General features: G+C 40.4%; 1 protein-coding gene across 14 annotated transcripts in view; it reads right to left on the bottom strand.

The window, feature by feature from the left end:
- ATP2B2 (ATPase plasma membrane Ca2+ transporting 2) overlaps window positions 1-27,805 on the bottom strand; it is a 309,277-nt gene that overhangs the window by 38,172 nt on the left and 243,300 nt on the right. For all 14 annotated transcript variants that reach the window (XM_062620069.1, XM_062620078.1, XM_062620167.1 and 11 more), the window contains 6 exons: window positions 17,857-18,098; window positions 17,053-17,287; window positions 11,551-11,730; window positions 10,469-10,556; window positions 2,566-2,672; window positions 1,671-1,862 (listed from right to left, as the gene is read on the bottom strand). In XM_062620069.1, coding sequence (XP_062476053.1) covers window positions 1,671-1,862; window positions 2,566-2,672; window positions 10,469-10,556; window positions 11,551-11,730; window positions 17,053-17,287; window positions 17,857-18,098 — 1,044 coding nt within the window. The remainder of the gene's footprint in view (window positions 1-1,670; window positions 1,863-2,565; window positions 2,673-10,468; window positions 10,557-11,550; window positions 11,731-17,052; window positions 17,288-17,856; window positions 18,099-27,805) is intronic.

Genomic DNA, 27,805 nt, shown 5'->3' with positions numbered 1-27,805 from the left:
ATCACTCACAGCGGGCCCAGTCACAGCATTCTCACCATGCTGCCGTTAGCACTCTTTTCTATGTTGTTTTGTCCCAGTGATGAAAATCCAGGAGTATTGACTTTCCAGAGTTTCAGTCCTTATTCCAGTACCGTCTGTTACCAACAGTAACCACTTTACAGCTAAGCATTTTCTCAATATGCTTCGAAACAGTTCCAAGGGAAAAGTTATCCAACTTCTGCTGCCAGGTGAGGAATTCTGTGGCACAGAGCAGCTCAGCTGTGACACCCAGGCATCAGCAGGGCCTGAGGGCAGCTGGGGGAGCTAGCACTTGGCAGCTTACAGTTTTGACTTTTTGGAAAGCAAGTGAATTCAGGTGTCAGTGCGCTCCCTGAACAGGATAAAATAGTTATTGCATTTGTTAAGATTGCTTCCACTTCCTTCAAAAGCAGCCTTTTTGCATGTCTAGAACTCCCAGCACTATCCTTATGCTCACGCAGCAGGGGAGCTGATGGGTGACAGTCCCATCCACCCGGCCACTGCGTGGCGCTAGCAGAAGCTGAAGCTTGCTCACATGCCTGTATGTGTCAGTCAAGGCTTAGGAGAAGTTTGACCTCATGGTTTTGTAAAGGTACCTGGGTTTCAGGTTTCAAGTATCAATTCCATGATTACAATGTAAGTTTACCCTGGAACAGAGCTAATGACTTATTCATTGTTTTGCTCAGGTGTGCATGAGGTGAAATATACCCACGAAAACAGGCCTGTGCATCTGCATGATGCACAAGAGAGGGAAGAGGCAGCTTCCCCATTGTGTGTCTCCACCAGAGGAGGCAGTTTGTAACAGCACCTGTCTGCAGCATCACAATGACACTTTAATTTAGGGAGGGACAGCACTAAAGCCTGCATGTTGTGTTTTATCCTCCATTAGAAAAACCTTCTGTACTAAATACATCTTTTCTTTCTAGGGAAAATAAAACTGCATTTTATTAGTCAAAAAGTAGTAATTTGAAGGGGGGAAAAACTGGCGTTTACTTTCACGCATGCTTTTTGCAAATGTAAGACACATTGCAAGTACACCAAGATTGCACTGGGGGATTAACGTAAAGGGAGAAAAAGAAATCACAGTCCAGCTGCATGTGGCATTTAACTGGTTTGTCATTTGCACCTGAAATTAAAAGGGATTGCCTGAAAGCAAAAATGTTTTTATCAGTCAAAAAGCCTCTCCTGCTGGGATTACCTCTGTGTGTCAGAACTGCTCTCCTGAAAATAATAATAATCCCATTCCATAATCCATCAAAAATATACATTTCATAGTGAAATATTCTGAGAGGAAAAGGCCAAGTCCCATAACTTTGTCCTTCCAACCCCTGACGTTTTCTGTCCATCATCACAAGGTTCAGTCATGACGATAATATGTAAGCAAACCCAGGGAGCTATATGGAAGCAGCACAAAAATTAGCTGCTCTTAAAAGTAATCTGCTTCCAAGAGAAGACAAATTAGTTCACTTCCTTACGTGAACTGCTATTTAACACTTAGCAGCTTGATCCTAAATACACTGTTAATGCTCGGAAGAATTTCAGACGGTGTACTTTCTGCTTTGCAAAGTGAGAATCAAATGTAAGCCACTGTTACTTAAGAACAAAAAGTTACCTCAATAGGATTTGACCCCATACTTTTAGCAACAGCTCACCTGGGTAATGCATGCTCCAGTGAAAGCCACAATGACAGCCACAATGTTAACAGTGAGCTGGAACTGCAGGAACTTGGAGATACTGTCATAGACATTGCGTCCCCACATTACAGCCTTCACAATGCTACTGAAGTTGTCATCTGTCAGGATGATGTCTGAGGCTTCCTTTGCCACATCTGTTCCAGCAATACCCTGCAAAAATTAATTGTGACTAAAATTACCTCCTAGAAAGCACAGAGACAGAATACAGATCTTCATACTCATTCGAAGTCCACAGTTATGCAGAGACTTCCCAGCATAGTAACAGGAAATGCTGAATATATTCTGCATTTTCTGTTCACTAGGAAGTTTGCTAATGTGGCCTATTTTTGAAAGTAAGGACACAGAAGAGGGGATTGATAGCAATGGAGTTCATGTGATGATCGTTTTGAGTGGTTTAAATTACCAGCTTGATGACTACTGATCTTCCGAGTTATTTTTATCATTGATTATATCTTATTAATATACATGAACAGAAATGCTAACAAAAATTAGTTATGTATATAAATATATAGTCTAGAATATTAATATCTTCTGAATCAGAGTACACTGGGAAGACATCTTTACACTTAGTGATGGATTTTATCAAAGCGAAATAGTGCTCCACTGTTGTGGAGAAAATAGTTTAATCTTTCTGTGTTGGCACAGGATTCTGCACATGGCCAGTAATTACCTCAGACAAAATACTGGAAAAGTAACAAAACACAGTGAATGAAAGGGTTCAGAAACAACATAATTCACCCCCTCCAATAACTAAATAATAACCAAGCAACTTTCTCAGCACGTAATGAATGAAAAAGCTCTTACAGCAAATCTACAATGACACAAATATCAATAAATATGCTCAAGATTATACCATTGCAAAGCCAACATCAGCTTTTTTAAGTGCTGGTCCATCGTTGGTTCCATCACCAGTCACAGCTACAACCTGCCTCTGCTCCACCTGGGTGCTGTCAATAATACCTGCAAAACATGTGTGTGTGTATACATACACATACATATAAATGATTAGTAAGATAAAACTCCCCTCTAAAAAATAGCAGGGCCTCTGTACCATAGATTACATAGTACCACACAAGTCTTACACAGATCAGAAGAGTTATTTTTTTAAGGAAAAGAACCATGAAAGCTATGTCATCACTACTACACACTACCAGACATCACCACTAGAATTTACATGAGAAGTTCTGATCCCGCATCATCAAAACATCAACAAAACTTGCACAGAATTCAAAGGGAATGAAATCAGATCATTTTGTTCTTTTAGAAGATTTCTACTATTTGAAATCATGTGTCACAGTAAACACATTTCAGCCCAGCTCTCTGATTAAACATCAGTGGAAAGGATTTGCCAAAGACTTAAGTTTGTACTTAAAGCTCTCCTCAGCTGGGACTGAACTGCAGTATCTGCTTTACTGGGACACCTTCTGGCAATCAGTTTGACCTAAGCTAACATGCCATTAATGAATTATATTTAGCTGGAGCCAGTTTAGCATTTTAACAGCCATGTTCGATTCTGCCAAATACTGATTAAGAAGATGTAAAATAATTCTTTAAAATCTGGAGCCAAATGTTTTAACAAACAGACATAATAAAATAATTCTGACATTAATTTTGTGATCATTTGAGAAAAGAAAGCACTTTTCACTTCATGAATCAAGTTTCATAGAGCTAGCCTGAAGGGAGTGTTTTCCACTTATGCAGATGGAGAAAGTAAGGAAAAGAATAAAGAGTTTTTCTAAGGCAACAGAAGCAGCCCTGGTTTTTGATAGGATGGGGATCTTTCACCACTCATATTTGTATTTCCATGTCAGAGTCCATTCAAAGCTGAGTCTAGAATACAGGATTGTTGTGTAGGATACAGGAACACCTCTCCAAATTAATTAGGTGGGGAAATGACAAAATGCCTTTTGCTAACCCATTTTGCACAAAGTCATAACCTCTAGAAGCAATTATCAAAACCTTCCCAGTGTGAAAAGCTTTCATTCTACTCTGGAATAAAATAACTCACATATCAGATACCTAAGCAGAAATAGGAAATTGCAGATTACAAAGCAATAGCTGCCTCTTGGCAAGGTTCAGGTTTATCGGGCACTCAGAAGATTGCAATGCAGCATGGAAGCAGGCAGTGCCCTGTGTTTTTCAGTCTTACAAAAAGCAGAAAAACCCCTGTTTGCCTTCCACTGGCAGAATGAACTAAGATAAATGGCACATTATTCTGATAACATCTTAGAATTAGAGCTTTCAATTTGCTGGGGTGATTTGCCTTTGGTATTACTAAATAAACAGGAACATCAGATGCCATTACTGTTAAAAGCATTATTTTGGTCTTCCTTTCCTGTTATTAACACATCTTTTGATGTTAAATTAATAATTCAAGCTTTCTTTTTTAAAAGAATAGTTAAAATCTCTGACATGCTATAGTATTAACTTCTCCAAACAGGTAGATGACGTCCTCTCACAACTGGACTCCAAATGGGAACACAACCCAAATCAAGCTGAAGAGGCTGTAACAAATGCCCTCCTATGAATAGCACTCTAAGGTCAATGACAGTACTACCAGCTGTCCTCAGCTAATTGCAAAGTCGTTTACAGGGTTCAGTAGTTGTTCACAAGGTTTAGCAGTCATTTTTATGTGTAAAATCAAACTATGCAGCTGAGATAAGACCAGCACAGCAGGGGAATTCCTGAAACTTGGCAAAGCTTCCACCCTAAAAAACTTTTGCCGTTTCATTGGTCTGTTCCCTCATCTTATGCTGTTGGGCCACGACTTTTTATCTGTCAAAAAGACTTTTATTCGATGGCCACAGGAATACACCTAGAACATAACATTACAGTGTGTTCCACACACAGACTCTGCTGATGTGGCAGGAATCTGGGAGGAGTCGTGTGGCTTGCATCAGGCATAGGGTTTACAGAGCAAGCAGCTTGTTTCTGAGGAGGGAAAAGCTGCTATTTAAAACAACTCTGTATAGCTATCAAGAGGGGCACTGTATGCACGAGCTTGCGAGAACAGGTACCGGCACTGAATACACAGGTGAATGTGAAATACATCCAGTACCTCCCACCTTCCTCCCATCTAACACTAATCAAAAAATTTCAAGGCTAATGTCAGTGTTACATGTAATATTACAGACAGCACTGGTGACTGTGAACAGTGCTCCACAGCTTCATGGTATTAGAATACAGGAAAATGGCTAAACCACACGTTTCTGCACCAAGCATGCACCACAATGTGCTTTAGGTTACAGAGGAACCATGAAGGCATCAAGGCCTCCCACCAACTACAGAGACCTAAATGATATTTAGAGAGTAGAAAACTCGAGATTCAAGTGCAGTATACTTCCTGCTTCGTTTAAACTGGCCTTACATTCATTGCTTCAGGGAAGAGTTGGCTGAAGCTGAATTTGACACTGTGGAACAGGTCAACTTCCTGAATTATTCTTCATAGGAATTTGAAGGAAAGTGAGTTTTAACATTTTCTTATAAATGAAAATTAAAAACCACTTGCAATTTATAACATGCTGATATTTAATTTCAGAATTTCAATGAATACACTTCTATCTATATTTATAATCCCACTTAGTCTCATGGCATGTTCACATTAATTGAGCCATATATAATACCATCCTGTGCAATAATATGAGAAATATTTTAGTAATTAAGGGCAATTATTAAAAATCTTTTCTTCTTTAAAGTTCTCTTTCTGCTTATTAATCCATCGGCTTTATATGAGAAAGGAATAGTTGTTTCCAATATCACAGAAAAACAATTCCAGCCTAATTTAAGCATATTGGAAGGCACAGCTTCTTTAACTGATAAAGTGAATATTTACTATACCTTCTCATAAGAAGATGCTCTTTCCCATCAGTTCTCAACAGTTGCTTCCCATTTTAAGTAATGAAAATATTGAAGTATTTCAGCAATAGTATTATAAGGACACATCAGTATAAATTCTATGAACTTGTTATATTTTGAAATAGGGTAAAAAGTGGAACTATACCAATGGGTGTCATAAACCCCGTAAAGAACTGTATTTCAGTTGGATTGAGATATCAAACCTTTTCACTGCACAGAAACAGTTGGTGATGCTAAACTTTTTGTTTTCAATGTAGCCCTACTTCAAAGCCATAAATACTTGAGACCAGCTGTCTGCCCAGTCTGCAGTGCTGAACCATGCCTTTGTCTAGTCCCTCAGCAGTAGTAAAAACAGAAATGCAAAATGAAAATGATCCTTTAGCAGGGTGGAATTGTGCTATGTTAAGGAGAAAAAATACTCCCTCCAGCAGCTGTATGTCATTAAATATTAAATATAAAAAAGTTTACTTTGTGATGTGTGTTTTTACCCTAGAGCAGATAGAATAAATCAAAGAAAAGAAAACCCTCTTGATCCCTCAAGTGTCTGAGAAAAACATAACATTTTAACAAGAGGCCCCAAACTAGTGAATATTTCAATAGTTTCTTGCAACTTTTAATGGTCCTTGGAGTATTACCAGCCAAAATTGCAGCATGATTTTCCACAGACTTGTTCTTGAACTTTGGATGACAACTTCCTTCTGCAAGTAACAGAGGAGCCGACAAGGAGAGGTGCCGTGCTTGACCTCGTGCTCACCAACAGGGAAGGGCTCGTTGGAAATGTGACACTCCAGGGCAGCCTTGGATGCAGTGATCACGAGATGGTCAAGTTTGAGATCCTCAGGACGTTGAGAAGAGCGTGCAGCAAGCTCACTGCCCTGGACTTCAAAAGAGCAGACTTTGGCCTTTTCAGGAACCTGCTTAGGAAGGTTCCATGGGATATAGCCCTAGAGGGCAGGGGGGCCCAGGACTCTTGGTGGATATTCAAGGATCACCTGCTACAAGCTCAGGAGTGTTGCATCCTGACTAGAAGGGAGTGCAGCAGGAGGGCCAGGAGACCTCCTGGGATGGATAAGGAGCTGCTGAGGAAGCTACCAGGAGAATTGGCTACCCTGGATTTAGAGAAGACTGAGGTTCTCAATGACTTCTTTACCTCAGTCTTCACTGGCAAATGCTCCGACGACACCACCCAAGTCTTGGAAGGCAGAAGCAGGGACTGTGAGAATGAAGACCTTGGGCCCACTGTAGGAGAGGATCTGGTTCGAGACCATCTTAAAAACCTGAACATGCACAAGTCCATAGGACCTGATGAAATCCATCTGCGGGTCCTGAAGGAGCTGGCGAACGAAGTTTCTAAGCCACTGTCCATCATATTTGAAAAATCATGGCAGTCAGGTGAAGTTCCCGATGACTGGAAAAAGGGAAATATAACCCCCATTTTCAAGATGGGGAAAATGGATGACCCAGGGAACTACAGACCAGTCAGTCTCACCTCTGTGCCTGGCAAAATCTTGGAGCAGATTCTCCTGGAAGGCATGCTAAGGCACATGAAAAACAACAAGGTGCTTGGTGACAGCCAGCATGGCTTCACTGAGGGGAAATCCTGCCTGACCAATTTGGTGGCCTTCTATGATGGGGCTACATAACTGATGGACAGGGGTAGAGCAGTTGATGTCATCTGCCTGGGCTTGTGCAAAGCATTCGACACTGTCCCACACGACATCCTTGTCTCTACATTGGAGAGACATCAATTTGATGGATGGACCACTCGGTGGATAAAGAACTGGCTGGATGGCCGCACACAAAGAGCTGTGGTCAATGACTCGGTGTCCGGCTGGAGACCAGTAACGAGTGGTGTCCCTCAGGGATCGGTGTTGGGACCGGTCTTGTTCAACATCTTTGTCGCTGACATGGACGGTGGGATTGAGTGCACCCCTGAGCAAGTCTGCCGATGACACCAAGCTGTGTGGTTCAGTTGATACCCTGGAGGGAAGGAATGCCATCCAGAGGGACCTTGACATGCTTGTGAGGTGGGCTGATGCCAACCTGGTGGAGTTTAACCATGCCAAGGGCAAGGTCCTACACCTGGGTCGGAGCAATCCCAGGCACAGCTACAGGTTGGGCAGAGAAGAGATTCAGAGCAGCCCTGCAGAGAAGGACTTGGGGGTGTTGGTTGATGAGAAAATGAACATGAGCCGGCTTCAGTGTGCACTCGCAGCCTAGAAAACCAGCCGTATCCTGGGCTGCATCAAAAGGAGCGTGACCAGCAGGTCGAAGGAGGTGATCCTGCCCCTCTGCTCTGCTCTTTTGAGACCTCACCTGGAGCATTGTGTGCAGTTCTGGTGTCCTCAACATAAAAAGGACATGGAACTGTTGGAACAAGTCCAGAGGAGGCCACGAGGATGATCAGGGACTGGAGCACCTCCTGTATGAAGAGAGGCTGAGAAGGTTGGGGCTGTTCAGCCTGGGGAAGAGAAGGCTGTGTGGAGACCTCATAGCAGCCTTTCCAGTATCTGAAGGGGGCCTATAGGGATGCTGGCAAGGGACTCTTCATTAGGGATTGTAGGGATAGGACAAGGGGTAATGGGTTCAAACTTAAACAGGGGAAGTTTAGATTGGATATAAGGAAGAAATTCTTTACTGTTAGGGTGGTGAGGCATTGGAATGGGTTGCCCAGGGAGGTTGTGAATGCTCCATCCCTGGCAGTGTTCAAGTCCAGGTTGGACAGAGCCTTGGGTGGCATGGTTTAATGTGAGGTGTCCCTGCCCACGGCAGGGGGGTTGGAACTGGATGATCTTAAGGTCCTTCCCAACCCGAACTATTCTATGATTCTATTTGTTAGATACTTAGTCGCGCTATCATTTTAACTTGCCACATCTTCAAAACATTAATTGTATGCGTATTAGTTGCATATGGCATTCAGTAGTAGTAGGTATCTCTTGGATTGCTGCTTGGTTTTTTTCAGCTCTATTTCATTTATTTCCTTTTTCCTGGCAAAGGTTTTATTTTCCTCTTAAGGGAAATCCTAACTGATTCAAATGAGGACTCCCAAGGGACTTACTTAATCCACTTGATGAAACACAAATTGTTGTGTGTTTCGGAAACAAATAAACTATTAGGCTGTACAAGTCATGTCCTTCAACACTATACAACAGTCTTTTCAATGCTCTAGGGAAATGAGTAGACTTCAACTAACTTGATGCAGTTTTAATACTGACCTATAGACTAATATTTCTGTGGTCCAACCCAGTGGTCTCCAAACCTTTTCAACATGACCACCTATGGCAGATACCCCAAAGTATGTATTTTATTTATAAATTATGCATATGTAATACTGTACTAATATATTTATGTACATTATAAAACATACATTAGAAAAGTATTAGACAGAAATAAAATAGTGTCTAAAAAATAATCTTCTATTTAATAATGGCAAAATATATGGTCTTCCTGCATCCCAGTGGATTGTCCCTGATGTGCGTGCAGCCCACTTTAAGACCACTAATCTAAAGAGTACCTGGAAGGGGTGAGTAACAGCAGGATGTCTCCAGCTGCCCCATCTTTTGCACCGTACCATGGCTTACCAGATTTCTCTGGAATGATTCATGCTTCCAGAGCTCCTCACATACACTGGTCTCAAAGCCAAAGGACCCTACTGAGCCAATCTTCAAATTCACAATGGAACTTTAGCTCCAAAAGCACGTAAACATTAAAAAAAATTACATACTGCTCAAAAGCTTTTATCAATCATGTACGGGGTCTTATCAATAAAACCTTGCCATATCAAAAGGATTCCCTACCTAAATGTGAATTATTTAAGGAGCCAAGCAGCTGATAACATCTAACTGATGAGCCGAATCTTATCCTGAATGTCAGCTCCTGCAAGAATTGCTAAGATGGGTCTCCCCAGACTTTTTAAGGCCTTAGCAAAATAATCTGGTTCTTTCTTCATCAGGAAGCCAGCAAACACCATCTGCTGACAGGGCTTCTGCCTGCACCAGCCCCCCAGCTTAGAATGGCCAGAAATGACGTTATTCCTAATCAAAAATTAGCTGATTTCATCAGCTGTCTTTGAAGTGTGAACTTCAAGGTCAACAGAGTAAGATTTCAAGTCATGAAGAAGTCAGTAACAGATAGGAAGAAGGCTTTATAAAGAAAATCATTAACAAATCCCTCTTTTATAGGAGCATTCCATCTGCAGTGTTGTAAGAGAACATCATTTGTGTGGTGCAGTCTGAGCAAAAACAGACTAAAAATACAGCCAGAAATCTAAAGGAAGCCAATACATCTCATAGCATGAGTGAGCCTATAGGAAAATGGACTAGGCTTAAAAAGCCCATCTCCATTCATGTAATGATATAAAGGGAAGGCTCCAAGTTTCACCATCTCCAATAACTGCTATTGTAACATGAAAAGCGTTTTATCTTGGAATACTCGTTAAAAATAACTGTCAGAGAACAGATGCGCTTCAGTGACTTGAGATTGTTCTTGTTTTCTTCATAAAGAAGTATAGGCAAAGAATACAAAATCTATGCCCCCTCTTGTTTCATATGAATAACTAAGTAATATTTTCTTTGCGACCAGCAAACACACATTTCCCCTTCCCAGCTACAGCCTCATTCTAGTCCAGTTAAAAGTCACAAAGCAAATATGAGATAGGTATTTCTGTTACTCATGCCAACCAGTTTCCTGTTCTTTTCCATCTGAAGACTCGGGTAGAACACAAACACAAGAGACTTGGTTACTGAGAACACTTCCTTGCTTTGTGCATAGATGTGCAATTAAACCCAAGAACACAGCTATATTTGTAACAGCAGAATTTTCACAACACAGATGATGTGCTGAGCATACTTCAGTAACTTTGGCATTAGTTTCCACATACACATAAAGCTGCCAGCACGCACCTTTGACCAAAGTGTGTTTGTCAGTGGGAGATGAGCGAGCAAGCACCCGAAGCTTTGGCCAGATTTTGTCGATCCTTTCTTGCTCAATCTGGAGGGGGAGACACAAAAAAACACCCAGAACAGTAGAACTGTTAGCCTGTGATTAGCAACATGCAAACTACATTTATGTCTGTGTGGCAGCTGATCTGCTTCACTGCCCTGGTCTGCAAGCTTACTCCAAAAGCACAGAAAAATTACAAGAGCCATCAAAACTGCAAATGAAGACAAGGTGAAAACAGGCAGTTTACTACTGTCGAAGCTCAGATGTTGGCTAACGTCGGTATATTTGCCACGGTACCTAATTAGCTTTTCTTATCATCTTTATGGATTAATTCCACTCTGTATCATGACTCTAGGTAGAGGATGTTGACAAGTAGAAGAGTGTTATTCTATTCTAACTTTGAAGCCAAATCCTTCACTCCATTTTGACACCAATAATGGCATAATTTTCTCTGTATACCAATATAACAAGTACAAACCTGTTGCTTATACTAACATTCCCGGGATTCCATCAACCAATGCAAGGAATAAATGACTATGTCCATTTATTGGTGATAGACTCAAAGGGACAACACAGCATTTGATTTTTTAAAGCTGACTTCAATCAACTGTGTGTTAGCTTCATCTTTTATGAGGAGTTAAAAATCTTCTGAAGAATAGATAAAGTTATGCAAATGGTTAGAGTGAGTGGATATAGCAGTACACTAGATAAACTGCTATAAAGAAATGGGAGGAGCTGGTTCTCAGTACACTAAAATTCTATGAGAGAGATCTGCAAACTGCTGTTGAGTTCCTTCTCGTTGCTAACAAACCTGCTTGAAGGTGCTTAGTTTGATTTCTTGTAGACTGGTGCTGTGGTTCTAAACAGCGCTGAATTAGGCTGGCACTAAGCCCAGAGTGGCTCTGCATGAGGAGAAGGTGGCCACATTTTCAGTGGTATTCTGAATTGCAGAGGCTAGCAGCAGAAAGAAGTAGCAACCTCTCCAAGTAGTCTTTACTGATATGAGGTATACTGTATACGAGGTAGTCAGTATATGAATTACCTCTCCTTTCTCATTTCGGATCCTTCTGTTGAACTCTTTCCCTTCAAGGCAGAGAAAGTCTTCTCCTGGATGAATGATTCCACATTTTATGGCAATGGCACGTGCTGTGTTGATGTTGTCTCCAGTGACCATGCGGACTGTAATTCCAGCTCGCTGGCACTTTCTTATGGCTTCTGGGACCTACAAAAGCAATATAACAGGAGAGAAAGTTCCTAGGTAAGAGATAAAGTTTAAGTAATTCTGTTTTAAATCAGAATATTTTAAGGCTAGGAAATTCATGAAGAAAAAAGTGAAATCATATGGTTTATGGCATATTATAGCTATCTGACTATTACAGAATTGAAGTTATGCCTCAGGCAAGACATGTCTTGTACTGAGGAGCACGCAGACCCTTTTTAAGACAAGCTGCCTAAAGCTTCTCCTGACTTTACTAAAAAGGAGTGCTCTACAGCTTTTCTGACCTTTAGCATCAGGCAGAGCATGCTGTACACCTCAAGAACAGCCTAGACAGATACCTTCAGCATACCACCACTTCTCTAAATTTCATTTGTACCTAGAAGAGCCTAAGGGCATCCCAGGACTCCTAATGAAGGCAGAAACCCTTCCCAGAACTAGTGAAACTGAACTTCCTTACTACAACAGATAGCAAGGAACAGACATAAAGCATTTCTAGGTTGCACTGGTTCTTACATGTGGGGCAGTGGAGAGGTATGAGAAGCAGACAAATGACACTCAGGAGAGGAAAAAGATTCCCTAAAGATGAGCATGACTTAGATAAGCATTTGAACATTAGGCAGTGATCCTAAGTAAACCTCCAGGAAATCTGAAGGTTATCCCTCAAATTAAAACAGCTCCAAAGACCTGGCCCTAGATGCTTGCTCTGCAGTGTTGCCTAAAACTCTTAATCTGTGTAATTCATACATAAATCATACTTGCATAAATTCCCCAGATACACAGCTGACCACTGACTGCAAATTGCTGCTGTATGACAGCTGAGCTCCTTCAGTAGACAGTTATGTAAAGTAACACGATTGTCTGACTGTGATGAGTTATGTCAGCAGTCATGTATATAGAGAGCTGTTGATTTCCTACATAAACTAATAAGCAAAGGATATGATTATGAAAGTGATTTTATCATGCTTATTGAAAACTAAGAAATAAAACCAGCACCCCTCCCCCCAAAAAAAGAAACCAAAAATCCAAAAAAAAAACCCAAACCAAAAACTCCACAAAAAAAAACAACAAAAAGCCCCAAAATAACCAAGAATTAAAGGGTTATCAAAATGATATTACTGGCTACAATAGCAAAGCCTCGTTATATTCTACCAGTTCAGTGCAGTTTGCCGATCGTAACCTCTATCATAGATATAAGTGTATTGTAGAACTCAGTGCCAATTAGAAGGGATTAATCTCACCCATTAGTACAGAAAACATTAAGAAAAAGGGCCACCATCTACAAGATTACCCTGTTACTTCTGTGCATCTCTAGATATTTTAATTTCCTCTGTAGCTGCAATATGTGACACTGCCGAGGGCAGGGCATTGCCTTTTGCATGACAGCCACTGTTCTGATCCAGTGTGGCAAATGCTGGCCTTCTAATGATTCCATGGGGCCAGAGAGGCTATGTATCTCAGGCTGCACGTCAGACTGAAATTACACACCCTTAAACCATATTGTAGATAATGATTACTCTAATCAGTGAATACAATTTCACACCATGTTTCTGCATCTTTAATAAAGGCAGCTGCAAAGCTTCCATTTCCCCTCACTGAGCTAAGACCTAACTGAGGATCGGACTAGTACTTGCCCCATGACTACAAAGGAAATCCCTCCACCCTGAGGCTGCATCCATACAATGTGCTGTTTGGAGAATGACTCTGTCAATTCTGATGACAGACCCAAAATGAAGAAATAAGGGACAGAGATTTATCTTCCCATTCTCCTATCTCTACTAACAGAATATTATTCCCACAAGTTGGATCCTAGAAACATTATTTGGACTTAAAGCCTTTTAGCATTATGAGCTAGACTTCTGGAGAGGTATACAGTCTATGGGGGCATTAAATCTATTGCTTAAGCAAATGACTCCTGATCTAGCCAGTTGCCACATTAATAACCCTGTCTATACCCCATTTGCCAATTTGGAATGTCCTTAGTAGCCACTTTAACTGTGGTGACTGTCATGCATAGGATAGGACAGATTTAGATGACTTTCTGTAAAACCAGCACAGTGGATGAACCATGAAGGAGAAAATAAATTACAGTGCAAACAGAAAAAGGTTTAGTCAGAAAAAGTGCCAGTCCTATTACACAAGGTCACGGGAGGACAACCTAGTTTCCAAACCATCTCAAAATCAAATAGAACTAGAGATATAATTCTATTTTCCTCTTCTCTCATTTTTTGGACAGCTGGTGGGTGGTAACTGATTTAATACTGTGTACAGTAATTACAGTGAAAATATTGTTCCTATTTTTTTATTGCTGTAAGGAAGAAAGAGTGTTGGCAGACTGAGTGGGCAGGGGAAGCACATATTTTCCATTAGTTCTGCAGAGCTTCAGTACACATTTTAAAATCCTCTGGTCTGCAAAGAAAAACCTCCTGGTGCATGCACACATGCATAAATTTCCCAGTGCAGGAATATCTATCAGAATCAGGTGGCAAATAAATAGGTGGCATTTGGAAGTGGTTTATGTTCATCTCCCAGAAATAACAGCTTGTAGGCGTACATTGGCAAATCAGTGTAAGCCAGTTCAGACTCATTAAAATCAATCCAGAAAGACTGTCAAAATCAACAGAGAATCTCTACAGGAACAAGACATCATTCCATTTGTTCTCACATATTTATCAAAGAAAAAAACACATACGCACACAAAGATAAATATTAAGCAGGTAGTTCAGCGCTGCTGACATGGAATTAAGCCAGTGTCTGAATTAACCAAGGAATTATGCAGAAGTCATGGGTGCCCAGTGGTTACACTCCTGATAAAGCTGTTCAGTTGCTGGATATCACTGTTGAATAATTAATCCAAATAGTTCCTTTTCTTGTACAGAAGGAAATGCAAGTGCAAGAAAGCTCCCAGCATTACCCTCAGAACAGATGGCAGAACTCTGAACTCATGCAAGCATGGCACCACTGACACTGCAGGGATTCTAAGGATGCACACCAGCACTGTGCCACAGGAGCTTAGTGGAAACAAGTAGGCTTCCATTTTGCATGTGTTAACTAAGTCATCTTAGGGAAAAGGAGAAAAGCAAGCCTTTCCCAAGAAAGATGTGAATGTAATTTAAGGAAACTAAAGGTGACCAGGATGGTGACACTGGATTGTTTCATTGGATATACCTAATCTAACATTTGTGTCAGAACAAATGCTGATACCCATGGGAATAATAAAGCAGCAGCTGCAGTAATAGTTCTATTTTCTTATACTCTTCTTCCTTACAGAAGGCATTTGGAATGTGGTGTCTAGTGGTGACTCTATTTAATAAGTGGGCTTAATTCTGGCAAAATACTAAGATCCCTTATAACAAACAGCTCGATATCTTACTATTTGCCTTTACAATGAGGATTTCACCACTGTAATATATGTATAGTATGATATTCCCACTAAATCAGGTATTCCAGACCTAGCCAGTTTGTCTGAACGTCACTGGGGTTTTGCTGGCTTGGGTTGTTTTTTTGTTCCTTCCTTTCTCCTAAGGCACTGCTACTACTTTCTATCCATGTATGGTGTAATAAGAAATTAAACATTGTTTTAAAAGTTCTCATGACATTATTACCACTTAAAAACAGCAAAGAGGGAATAGGAGGGGGAAAAAGAAGAAAAGGCAAACCCCAAAGCCCCCCAAACCAATTGTCCAACATTTGGTAAAATTTTCAAATAATAAACATTTTACCATGTGTCTTGCAACAAAGTAAGAAGCATATTCTGGTGCTGAACTACAAGAAATTCAATACATTATTCACATAATTATCTAGAAATAAAGTGCTTCCCTGCCTTCACCTTCTTTGATCCTTTACACGGAAGTCAGAATTGACCTCTTTATTTTTAGCAACGTTACTCATTTTTACCTCAAGCTCCTTAGCAATTATTCCCTATGAGAGGAGAGCGGTTCTCTTCTAAAACATCCTCATCATAATCTCATGACTGGATAGTTTGCAGCTATTTTCAATAATGAGTGCAAATCCCTCATTATTTGGATAATATGCTACCCATCCCCTCGGTCTGTCACACACACACAACCTGACCTACAGCTATTTTCTCACATGGACCATGAACCAGTTTGGAGGGAAAGAGGATTGAGTCACAGCTCCAGTGGTCACTGGCACTTAGAAACTTTCTGGGTGAAATGTAGGTGAGCTAGAGCATTAAGGGATTGCTGCAGGCAGAGCATTTTAAGGCTTTTAAACAGTTTTAGGTGTTCAGAGTCAGGTGTAGGGACAGATGGGTTAGCAACAAGAGACCATCTGACAACAGATAAAGTGAATGCTGTGTATATGATGGCTGTAGAGATAACGAGTTTATTGTAGAGTCTGCACCTAAGCAAGATTTACTCTACATTAGAACAGAAAGTAGTTATGCAGTTGGTATCTGTAGTTGTAATGTTAGTTTCCAACGTTACAACAGTCAGAAGAGTGTACTTCATAAAAGACTTGGGGAAATAAATCTGAGCTTCTCCAGGCAACCTGTGCTAGTGTCTCACTACCCTCACAGTGAAAAATTGCTTCCTAATGTCTAATCTAAATCTCCCTCTGTGAGTTTAAAGCCATTCCCACTTGTCCTGTCACTACAGGCCCATGTCAAAAGCCGCTCTCCGGATTCCGTGACAGCCCCAAAATCTTGTAAGTGCAGTAGCAGGCACATGCTTCCAATATGCACAGCCAGTGCTGACTGTCTCAGTTAAGTGGAAATTTTAGTCGTATTTGTACAAGCCATTGAAGTATAGTAGCCATGAAATCTGCAGCCTTTCCATAGCAAATTCCTTAGTGCAAATACGCTAAAACCAGTTTTCCTGAGTAGCCACCAGTTACAACCTTAAGACAATTAGTAAAGTGGCAACTGTTACATAGACTCCCAGCCTGCCTGCAACTTCTGTGGCAAGCGAGCCCACTGCAGTTAAAATCACAGGATCACAGAAACATGGCAATTCTAATCACTGCACGTCTTTACTGTCAGAGTTGCACATCACTGCATTACTTAAAGGAAAATTCTTTAAAACTTCTGCTGAATACTACACCTGGAGAGAAGGTTCAGTCATCTCAGTGCTGTCATTCAGAACACCCTATTCTGCTTTATTTAAACAATGGTTGATTAATAGTTGATTTTTATCAGGTTAATTATTCGACTTCTTATCAAGAAAAGTCTGTTTCTAAAGTTCACTCCTGCCTGCTTTGACAGAGCTAATTAAAATTGAAAAAAAATAAAACCTGCAAGAAACCTGTAGTTTCTTGGTTAATGTTCAGCTCTCTGAGAAATGCTGTAGAACATAAGAATCAATATACCTCTGGCCTTACTGGGTCTTCAATGCCAACAACACAAATGCAGGTCAGGTCAGACAATATGTCATTTTCATTGTCCCAGTCAGGCTCTGGGCTGCTGCTGAAGTCTCGGAAGGCAACACAGATGGTTCTCAGCCCATCGCAGGCCATGGGTTCTATCACTTTCTTCACCATTTCATCTCGGTCACGGGGTCTGAAGATCCGAGGTTCACCAGCTGCATTGAGGATCCTGGAACATCTGTTTGATTTGAGAAAATACATAAGTCGACTGTATATATGCATGACTGCTGACAGGTATTCCTTTGTGTGAGCATATTTCATTCCACAGTTTCCTTTTTGATGGCAAGATTTGAATTTCCAGTCTAAATATCTACATTAAACAAGAAGATTCACTACTGAACTGCCAGAGAGATTTTGTTTGCGACTTATTACAAAGACACTAAGAGCCCTGCAGCCATTATTTCCTCAATAACCATGTAATTAATGAGCTGACAACTTACAATGAAATTGAAAACTCCTGATTTTCCAAAGGGCTTGAGCATAAACCATACTGAATGGTCTGACCCAAATGCAGACCCAAATCTTTGGCTAGCCAGTGGTAAGAAAAATAAGCCAAAGAGTCTTGCAAGAGTGAGCACTTAAAAAATATATATTTAGAAAATAACAGTAACAGGTTATACTCCTACAGTGTGTCATATTTCTGCTGTAAGTAGCAAGTTCCCAGGACCAAAATTCTCCCATTGTCTTAATAGTGTCAGAACACTTTGCCTTTTGGAAAAACACAGCAACTAATCCACTGGAACTTACTTCTTCAGCACGATTTCAGAGGCTCCTTTGCTGTACATTCGGAAACTGCCATCTGGCATTTTAATGACAGTACTCATTGACTTTCTCACAGAGTTGAAGGTGTAAACTTTATAGAGCTTCTCCTCGGGGATGAGGTTTCGAACAGGCTCATAATCCTGCTTTAAATCCAGGACAAATCCCAAGAGCCCACACTCCGTCTTATTGCCGACCTGGCGAGGCAGGCCACCCTCTTTCTCTGGTGGCTGAAGAGAAGGGAAAACCAGATATTAATTTCTCTACTGATAAGCAGTATACCACAGCTTCTGAACAATGAATGCAGAGTTGAAATGGACAGTTTAAGATCTGAAACTCGCTGCCACTAGTCTTCCAAGATTTAAAAACCAGCAAAAAATCTCACAGAGCTATAACCAACTTAAAGCAGCTATTCTCACAATGAGGAACATTTCCCTAGCCAAATAGCTACATTTGGTATCTTGCATTTCTTCACTTTCAAATGAACCATTGGCAGTTGAGTATCTTGTGATGGTAAAAAATTAAGTTTAAGCTCAAAAAGAATTCATTCTCATTTGTCAAAACCAGGGGATTTCATTTTCTCACCTGCTTGAATTACATTGTTTTGCTGACTTTCATGGTTGTCTGCTGGTAACTCAGAACCACGCAGCCACGCACACCCTTCCTCCCCCCACTACCAGAAGGATGGGGAGGAGAATCAAAAGAATGTAATTCACACAGGTTGAGATAAGAGCAGTCCAGTAACTAAGGCATAACACAAACCACTGCTGCTGCCACCAATAATAATAATGATAAAGGAAATTAACAAGGGAAGAGAATACAACCGCTCACCACCCTCCGACCGATACCCAGCCTGACCGAACAGTGATCTAGCCCTTCCGGGTAACTCCTCCCAGTTTATATAGCGGGCATGACGTGCTGTGGTATGGAATACCCCTTTGGCTAGTTGGGTCAGGGGTCCTGCCTCCACTTCCTCCCAGCTTCCCCTCCTCCCTGGCAGAGCATGAGACTCACAAAGTCCTTGGTCAGAGTAACCATTACTGGGCAATAACTGAAAACACCGGTGTTATCAGTGCTGTTCCCAGGCTGAAAGTCAAAAACACAGCACTGCACCAGCTACTAAGATGGAGAAAAATGACTGCTACTGCTGTACCCAGGGCAACGGTTAAAGAAAGATCTGTCCTTTTCTTCCTACCAGGCATTTTTTTATGTAAAAATAAATCTATGTCTAATCATAGCAGCAAATTTCAGTGAAAAAGGTATTTCCAACAATCTATAAAATAATAGTTCTACAACTAAAAGTTGCTGTTTCTGTAATTACCATATTTTAGTCTGCTGCTTCAGACAATAAAGGCTTTATATGTTATGAAAAAATGGAGCAGACTAGTCTAGAATTAAAGAAGTGTTGCTTAAGCCAGGGCTAAACTATACTTAGGGGAACCAAAAGGAGAAGCGCTTTCAAAACTTTCATTTGCATGGAAAATAGATTTGACTCAGGACAAGACTGTAAGTCATCATTTTTAATGAGACTTCAACTACTGACTCAAATGTTGCAGAATTAGGACTGCAGGACAATATTCATAATCCACGTTTAATTCCACTAAAGACTTCAAAATTCAGCCTACTTCAGAAATAGGATTCCTAAAGCAATGGAATTCCCTACACTGCCCCTCAGTGTGATGAGGGGGTCACGTAGGGATTGATTAAAGTTGCATACCAGTAATCCTACTTAGATTTGAATTCTTGAAAAAATACAGCCCCAAAAAGGGAAAAGGGGACCTTTAAATAAGTATTAATAAGTATGTATATATTGCAGATACCCACCAATTGCAGCTGGGGTAGAAAATGAAAGTCAGATAGATAATAATAGACTGGTATAGAACTGTGGCAACAAAATAAACACAGATTTTTCCATAAGAATCATCTTTCCATCACCAGGAAAATATATACCTGATGACAGACAGAGCCATGTAGTTTCTTTTTCAGAGAGAGGCATCTACGGTGAAGAACAGGTAATAAATTTGGTAGTAATAATACGTAATTTGATAGGCTGAGAAAGTTGGGGCTGTTCAGCCTGGAGAAGAGAAGGCTGTGTGGAGACCTCATAGAAGCCTTCCAGTATCTGAAGGGGGGCCTATAGGGATGCTGGGGAGGGACTCTTCATTAGGGACTGTAGTGACAGGACAAAGGGTAACGGGTTAAAACTTAAACAGGGGAAGTTTAGATTGGATATAAGCAGGAAGCTCTTTACTGTGAGGGTGGTGAGGCACTGGAATGGGTTGCCCAGGGAGGCTGTGAATGCTCCATCCCTGGCAGTGTTCAAGGCCAGGTTGGATGAAGCCTTGGGTGAGATGGTTTAGTGTGAGGTGTCCCTGCCCATGGCAGGGGGGTTGGAACTGGATGATCTTAAGGTCCTTTCCAACCCTAACTATTCTATGATTCTATCTAAAAATCTCTGTCTCAAAGAGATTTATCCTTCCAAAAAGAGTTATAACATCTTACCTCTATATAAGCCATCATTTTTACTGAGTTATATGGGTTGCATTTGTGTTGCTGTGACATTTTAGCCTTACTCCAGGGGCAATGTAAAATTCTGATACTCAGTGAAGATGCTAGCATATTAATTTTATTATATGCTATAACAATTTGCCCTTCTAGAATCCAATTATACTGTGATGTAACCTCTCCCTGGATTCTCAAATTCACTCAAGAACCCCTAATGTAAGATGCAAGTGCTCACAGTTATGTGTATTTGGAAGGATTGTTACATTCAGATACGACAATCTCAGGAGTCAAAAAGACAGCCTTTAAAATACAGTTTTGTTTAAAAACATTTTCATGACATCGCAGGTGCACATCTCCTGAAACATGCTAAGAACTTCAGCTTTCTTAATGCAATAGAGTAGTCATCCTCTCTGCCTGGGTAGGGATGCCAGGAAAGGCCAGTTTCTCCATGTATATCCTGTCAAACTCTTTCCATTTCAGATTTAAATCCTCAGCTAAGCTTTGGTTCTCTCTGCCACCAAAGTCAATAAACCTTGACATTGACTTAAATGTGAATGTGACCAAGCAACTAGCAAACATACACTGGCAGCCAATAAAAGACATCAGTTTCTTTCCACCAAAGGACATACAATCCTAGACAATAGTTAATTTATACATAAGATTTCATCATGCCCTGATATGAATGGACATTGAGAAAAAAAATCTACCCACATTTCACAATATAAAAACTAAATATTAGAGTCCTTCTAGAATGATTTTCATTTCAGCGAAAACTAGATCACATTCTCCTCTTCTTACCATGCTCTAAAAACAGATTTCTTTTACAGAACATCTTTTGAATGCAAATACGTAAGCAAGGAGAAAAAAATACCAGTGACAAGAAAACGAACAGACATTTCAGAAAGGTTTCAAACCCTGACAAGTGGCCACCTCCCTCTAGAGCAGCTGCTGTCTCCATATTCTTTGTACGTTACATTATAATAAAGCATATGGTGGTGAGAGCTGGCAAGCAGCACTTCCTTTCCTGTACTGCTTCAGCTCAAAATCTATATGCCAAAAGCAGTCTTCTTGCAGATTGTTCCTGACAATCCTTTGCAGAAGCTGCTGGCTTTTAAACCTTCCTACCGTGCTGTATCTAAATTTATTTCTTGCTGAAATCTGCAGGTTTTGGCACCTGGAAAACAACTGAAAGGACAGCCCAAAGGGGTTACTTTTAAATATTTAACTAGGAACAACTTCATTGACTCCTCAGAGAATGGAAATCCTTTGATAACGTGTGAGAGAACTGTGATTTGTAAATGGGATCTTCACCTTTTTGAACGTGCTGTTTCTCAAGAGCTCAATGGTAGAGCTTTTGCTAGGCACAAGGCAGCCACATACTGTGCAAGCTTCTACTAGGAAGAAACTGATCCAGTATCTTCCCCAGCAACAACCTTGCACTGATCCTTGTAACACATTTGCAAATGTTTTTTCCAAGTCGTTATATTATTTAGGTAATAATAGTATTTGAAGTGTAAGTGAATACTTGCATGTAAAACAAACTGCAGGCAGAGGTACAACTACCAAATCAAAATAGGTTTCTAGGTCAAAGTACAGCTGTATTATTAAGCCCTAAAAATAATCCAAAAGCTAGTATTGACCTAACAGGGAATCTGGATTACAAAAGGTGTTTTCAGATTTTTTTCACAGGAAAATAATTAACTAGTAAGATGGGCTAAGAATGAAGAAAGGGAAAACTATGGGCCTAACTTCTAGAGGTGCTTTAACTTTTAAAATCAGATTACTAAATCATAATGCCTCGATTTTTGCCATAACACTTATTAAACCTCATTTTTCTCATTGCCCCTTTTGATGTGAAACGGGAGGACCTAGCAAGAAGATCCAAGCAGTCTTTCCACATTAAAATCTTAGGTTTTCATGCATTCTCTGAAGTAATTTGTTTTATGTTGTTCTCCTGTGTTCCGCACATTGAACCACTCCTTTAGAATAATAAAGACTGGAAATACAGCAATTTTATCAAGATAAAACCCCAAACGTTTCTAGGCTATGATATCCATATCAAATGTTTCATTTCAACTCCATTTGCAACAGGCAAACAGAGGAAAATACATTTTTAAACTGCAAAAAAAAAAAAAATCTATTCTGGAATTTATTTATTCAGCAAAGAGAAAACAGACCAGGATGTGCGGGGTTTTTCTCTGTATGTTTAAACATTGTATGTGTAAAACCAAGAAGGATCAATGCTGCCTGAACCATGGACTACTTTTATTATTTAATTCCTAATACTGTAAAAAGGAGAACTACTAAAAAACTAGAGTGCTATCAAATGCAGAGATGCTCCCTCATTACCTATTTTGAATCAATGGTTTAATGGAAGAAATCTAAAGGAAGATTAAACCACACAAAATTGATAATCACAGAATCGTTAGGGTTGGAAAGGACCTTAAAATCATCTAGTTCCACCGCCCCTGCCGTGGGCAGGGACACCTTATGCTAAATCATATCACCCAATCTTAAGTATCAGCTTTTTGTAGATATAGATGTATTCAACCGACCTCAAGCTAAGCTAAGACAGATTTAGAAATGACTGTTTATCTTAGAGAAAAACTTCAACATGGAAGGAGTGTGCTTTTTCTAGCCAAGGATTAAGAAACAAAACATGCTTGACTAAATAAGTTTTCAATTACAAAATGGGAAACAATTTCAGAAGATGTGTTGAAATAAGAGAGCAGTAATAGTAGACATCAGCTCTTCTAGTTTTCATTACAATTTCTCATAGGGAGATCCTGTTAACTGCAGAAGTTCAACAGCAGCACTGGTTTTCTGTCTTTCATAGGAAGACCATCTCTACAGATCCTTCACCCCAGCTATGATTTGGATTCTGGGTACCAAACACCATGAACAAATTTGCTTTATCTTCTCCTTACTATTTGTTCTAAGAGTATTTATTGTTTTCTCATGGTATTACCTCTTCAGAACTACATGGGAATGCACATCCCTGTATAAGAATGCAACAGAAAATTGGTTAAAGCTTCCCTGGAAATCGGCTGGGTTTGGTATGCACAGGTTCTCTTACAGAAATTTGTTTTACATTTCCACTTACAGCTTAGAAATGTTGCTTAATAATCCTGTCTGGCTTTTCCTAAACAACACTGTGGAGCTTGCCTTTGGTTCTACTGAATTTCTGTCCACACTGTACTTTCAACACTATCTCAGCACACAGCACACTGCTGTCTTTCTGGGCAGATCCCAACTGCTGTACTAATTATACACAACTAGGATAATACCAATTAACCAAATTAGAATGCTTAAATCTTTTTGTAGATGAAACCAAGGAAAACCAAACCAGCATCCTAACAATAATAACCAGCATCACCTCTATACTGTTAAAATGTCAGGAATTTACATTCATAAGGCCTGTATATGTTAGGAATAAAATTAGTCCTCATATCTTGTGCAGATCTGGATCTTTGCTGCCCTTGAGGACACATCTAGAACAATATTATTGCCTTGACTCATGAGGAAGATCCCAAATTGTCCTCAGACTTTTTTGAATTTTAAGTAATTTTGTTCATCTTAAGAACTAAAAAAGTTGTTTTCTGTTTTATATAGAGCACAAAAAGCAACATGCTTTCTAACAGTATACATGCTATTTTACAACTCAGAATCATCACTGCAAGGTACAATGCTGTTGAAATTCAGTTAAATTAAAATCAAAAGTCAGTTTTAATTGAGGTCAGCATAAGGGATTGAAAAAGAACAACAAAGAACTTGGAACTGGTTGTGTAATACAGAATCAACCACCTCCCTGGGCAGCCTGTTCTGATGCTTGACAACCCTTTTTCAGGGAAGAAACTGTTCCCAACATCCACCCTAAACCTCCCCTGGTGCAACTTGTCCCATCACTTGTTACTCAGGAGAAGAGATTGACCCCACCTCACTACCACCTCCTTTCAGGTAGCTGTAGAGAGCACCTGAGCATCCTTTTCTCTAGGCTGAGCAACCCTGGTTCCCTCAAGCCACTCCTCATCACGCTTGTGTCCAGACCCTTCACTAGCTCTGTTGCCATTCTCTGGCCCTGCTCCAGCACCTCAATGTCTCCCTTGTAGTGAGGGGCCCAGAACTGACACAGGATTCGAGGTGCAGCCTCACCAGTGCCCACTGCAGGGGAACAATCACTGCCCTGGTCCTGCTGCCACACTGGTGATACAGGCCAGGATGCTGCTGGCCTTCTTGGCTGCCTGGGCACAAGCCCATGTTCAGCTCTGTCAATCAATACCGCCAGGTCCTTTTCCACCCAGCAGCTTTCCAGCCACTCTTTCCCTCTCCAGGTTTCCTGTAGCCCCTTCAGCCACTGGAGCTGCTCTCAGGTCTCCCCTTCAGGAGCCTTCTCTTCTCCAGGCTGACCCAGCCCAGCTCTCTCAGCCTGGCTCCAGAGCAGAGCTGCTCCAGCCCTCGCAGCAGCTCCATGGCCTCGGCTGGACTCCTCACTTCTCCTGTCTCAGCAAGAAATGAGTAGTAATAGTGAAGCAGTTTAAAAGACTTCCTTCTACTGACCAGACATGTGCTGCACACCCCAGCCAACATGGAGCAGGCTCCTCAGATGAGGGACAGCAGTGTCACAGGCACCCACCTTGTTATTTGACAACCATTTACTTATCAGATCTGCTCAAACTTTCTAGGAAATTGGAAACATTTGACTTATTACTGTATAGTGTGTGAGAAACAATGTATTTGTACAGTAGCCAGAACAATGGAATCAGTTGGGTAAAACTGGCATAATTAGATCTACCACAACAGCTGGAGGATACTCAAATTCAGGCTTCCTGTATCAGATCAGTACTCATGCAGGATAGTTACTTGATTCTCTTCTAGGTTCGGCTGTAAGAGTTACTTTTCTTCTTAGTCACTGGTGCAGTACTGTGTTTTTGGCTTCAGTCTGAGTTAAAGGCTGGGCTTAATCCACATGAGATTTTTAGGAAGAAAATAATCATTTTTTTTATATATATGATCTGAAGAATAACCTGAAAATGATGCAACAATCTATTTAATTAATGCAATGCTCTGGTACCATCTAATCCTCATCACTAGTGCTCCAGATGGATACAAGTTTAGTCAGATACAGCGTGAAAGCGGTGTATTTCAACATCTCTTGTTGCCTCAAATAATGTCAAGGCCAGCTGTAATTATGTAACGTATCAGTGTGACATTTCCCATCACCATGGCAAAGTTCAGGGAGCAGCAGTGGTGTGGCTCAGTGAAGATGGACTCATACTTGTTTCGGCTTACGTAACGGTAGTAAGACAAAAATGATACTATCCATAAATTCCCTCCAGAGTGATTATGAGAGAAGATTAAATCATGCATGAAGAACAGACTGAAAGCCTGGTGTGACAGTCTCTACTCCCTCTCTCACTGACTGTTACATACTTTTGCATTCAAAGAGAGCTAATAGTTTGCCCATAGTTTTAATAGCAAATAATTAGATTACACTTTCAGTTTGAAGGACAAATTTACCTTTGTTCCATTTGAATTCAAAAAGTATAGGGCAAAAGAATATTAGGAAAACCATGAAAATTGCTTCTTCATACCACTAGTTAAAAGAAAAAGATGGATATGCCAGTCCTGCACACATCTGTCACAGACTTACAGACTAGTTGAGGCTGACAAGCACCAGCCTCCCTCTTCTGGGAAACCATCTATGCCCAGGGTAATGTAGAGCATGTTGCTCAGGGCGGTGTCCAGTTGGGTTTTGAGTATCCACAAGGATGAAGACTCCACAACCTCTCTGGGCACCCTGTGCCAGTGCTTGACCATCCCTTACATTAAAACTTGTTTTCTTACATTTAAATGCGATTTCCCATGTTTCAATTTGCTCTCACTGCCTTTTTGTCCTTTCACCAGGCACCACTGAGAAGAGTCTGGCTCCATCTTCTTTAGTCCCTCCCTCCAGGTGTTCATACACATTGATAACATCCCCCTGAGCCGCCTGTTCTCCAGGCTGAACAGTCCTAGCCTTCTCAGTCTCCCACTTGCATGTCAGGCCCTCAGCTCCTTCATCCAGACCTTTAATGACATGAAACAGCTTTGCCCCCCTTACTGAGGATACACCAGGATACACTGTTAGTGATCAGCTTCCAGCTGGACTCTTATCCCAATCCTCTGCGACCAGGTTTCAACCTGTTTCTTGTCCATTTTCTACTCCCTACATCATCAGTTTTTCAGTTCACTCTCAGGAGCAGACAAAACATTTCTATTCCCCGTGCATACATTTTCAGACATGCAAAATTTTGACACTTGAGCAATTTGCACTATTCGTATGAGAACACGGCTCCTAGTTTTGTTCTACGTAGTGTTAGAACCAAGTAGAAAAAAAACTGCTATTTCCTTTAGCTTCTCAAGCAGAGAAAAAGGGATAACAAGAGGAGAAGCAATATCTGAGGTGGTTAACAAAGCTAAATTTAACTACATTTATCTATGTAATTAATTTAATTGGGCCCAGAGCAAGGATTCCTGATTTCAAATTATGAAAACATTACCTGATCTCTTTTAAAACTTATATTTAGACATTGCAGTCTATTAGTGACTCCCCAATCAAGACATGCCGCATGGGTTATTCTGGTTCCCTAATTTGAACTTTTTTCTTTTATACCAAATAGCCTACATTTCAAGATTAAAAGAATGGAAAGTGAAGACTTGATGCATTTCAAATTTAAGAAATAATATTTTTAAATCTCTCCGTTCAAACGACAACAGTTCATGGCTGTATTTAAACAGAGGTACAATAATACACCGTGTTACAGTGAAAAGAACAAACTCTGCCTTGTTGTGATACTACTGATTAATCTCAGTTATGATTAGGATATTCCATCTTTAGTGTCTCCAGATGAGATTAAACTGATTTTTACAGGCACAGACTTTCCTCCATATTTTCCCAGAAGAGCCTTGATGTATTTATGATAGTTTAAGATGGTATTTCTCTGTATGAAGGGACTTCCCCATTGTTACTGATCAAAACCATTTGTATGTTCCCTTAAAATGTATCATTATGGGACAATCTGGCTCTCACACTCTGAACATTATGTATTCCATTTCCAAATTTGGACACTAAAAATCTCCACTCTTCTCCTTTTGTATAGTCCTATTCACAGGGAACTGGCAATTGGTAGATTTATCCTAGTGCCATTCCAGCTTTGTTTAACTGCAACAAAAGCTGTTGACAAGTAACCTAAAATAATTAGACATAGCAATTGTTATTAACTTACTTTAATTAACATCCAATTTACTTTAAATATAGTCTAAGTACAAGGTTTCAGTTCAAGCTAGCTATAAAGAAAGAAGCAAGAGCGTCATGCTCCCCTATTACAGATATCGTCTGAACACACACCAGGGACAAATATGCCATTTCTAAACCCAATTGATTAAAATTAAG

Source organism: Pezoporus occidentalis, unplaced genomic scaffold (assembly GCF_034315485.1).
Source record: "Pezoporus occidentalis ecotype Australia unplaced genomic scaffold, CSIRO_AGI_Poc_V1 ctg106, whole genome shotgun sequence".
Taxonomy (NCBI): Eukaryota; Metazoa; Chordata; class Aves; order Psittaciformes; family Psittacidae; genus Pezoporus; species Pezoporus occidentalis.
This window is presented reverse-complemented; position numbering and strand designations above follow the sequence as displayed.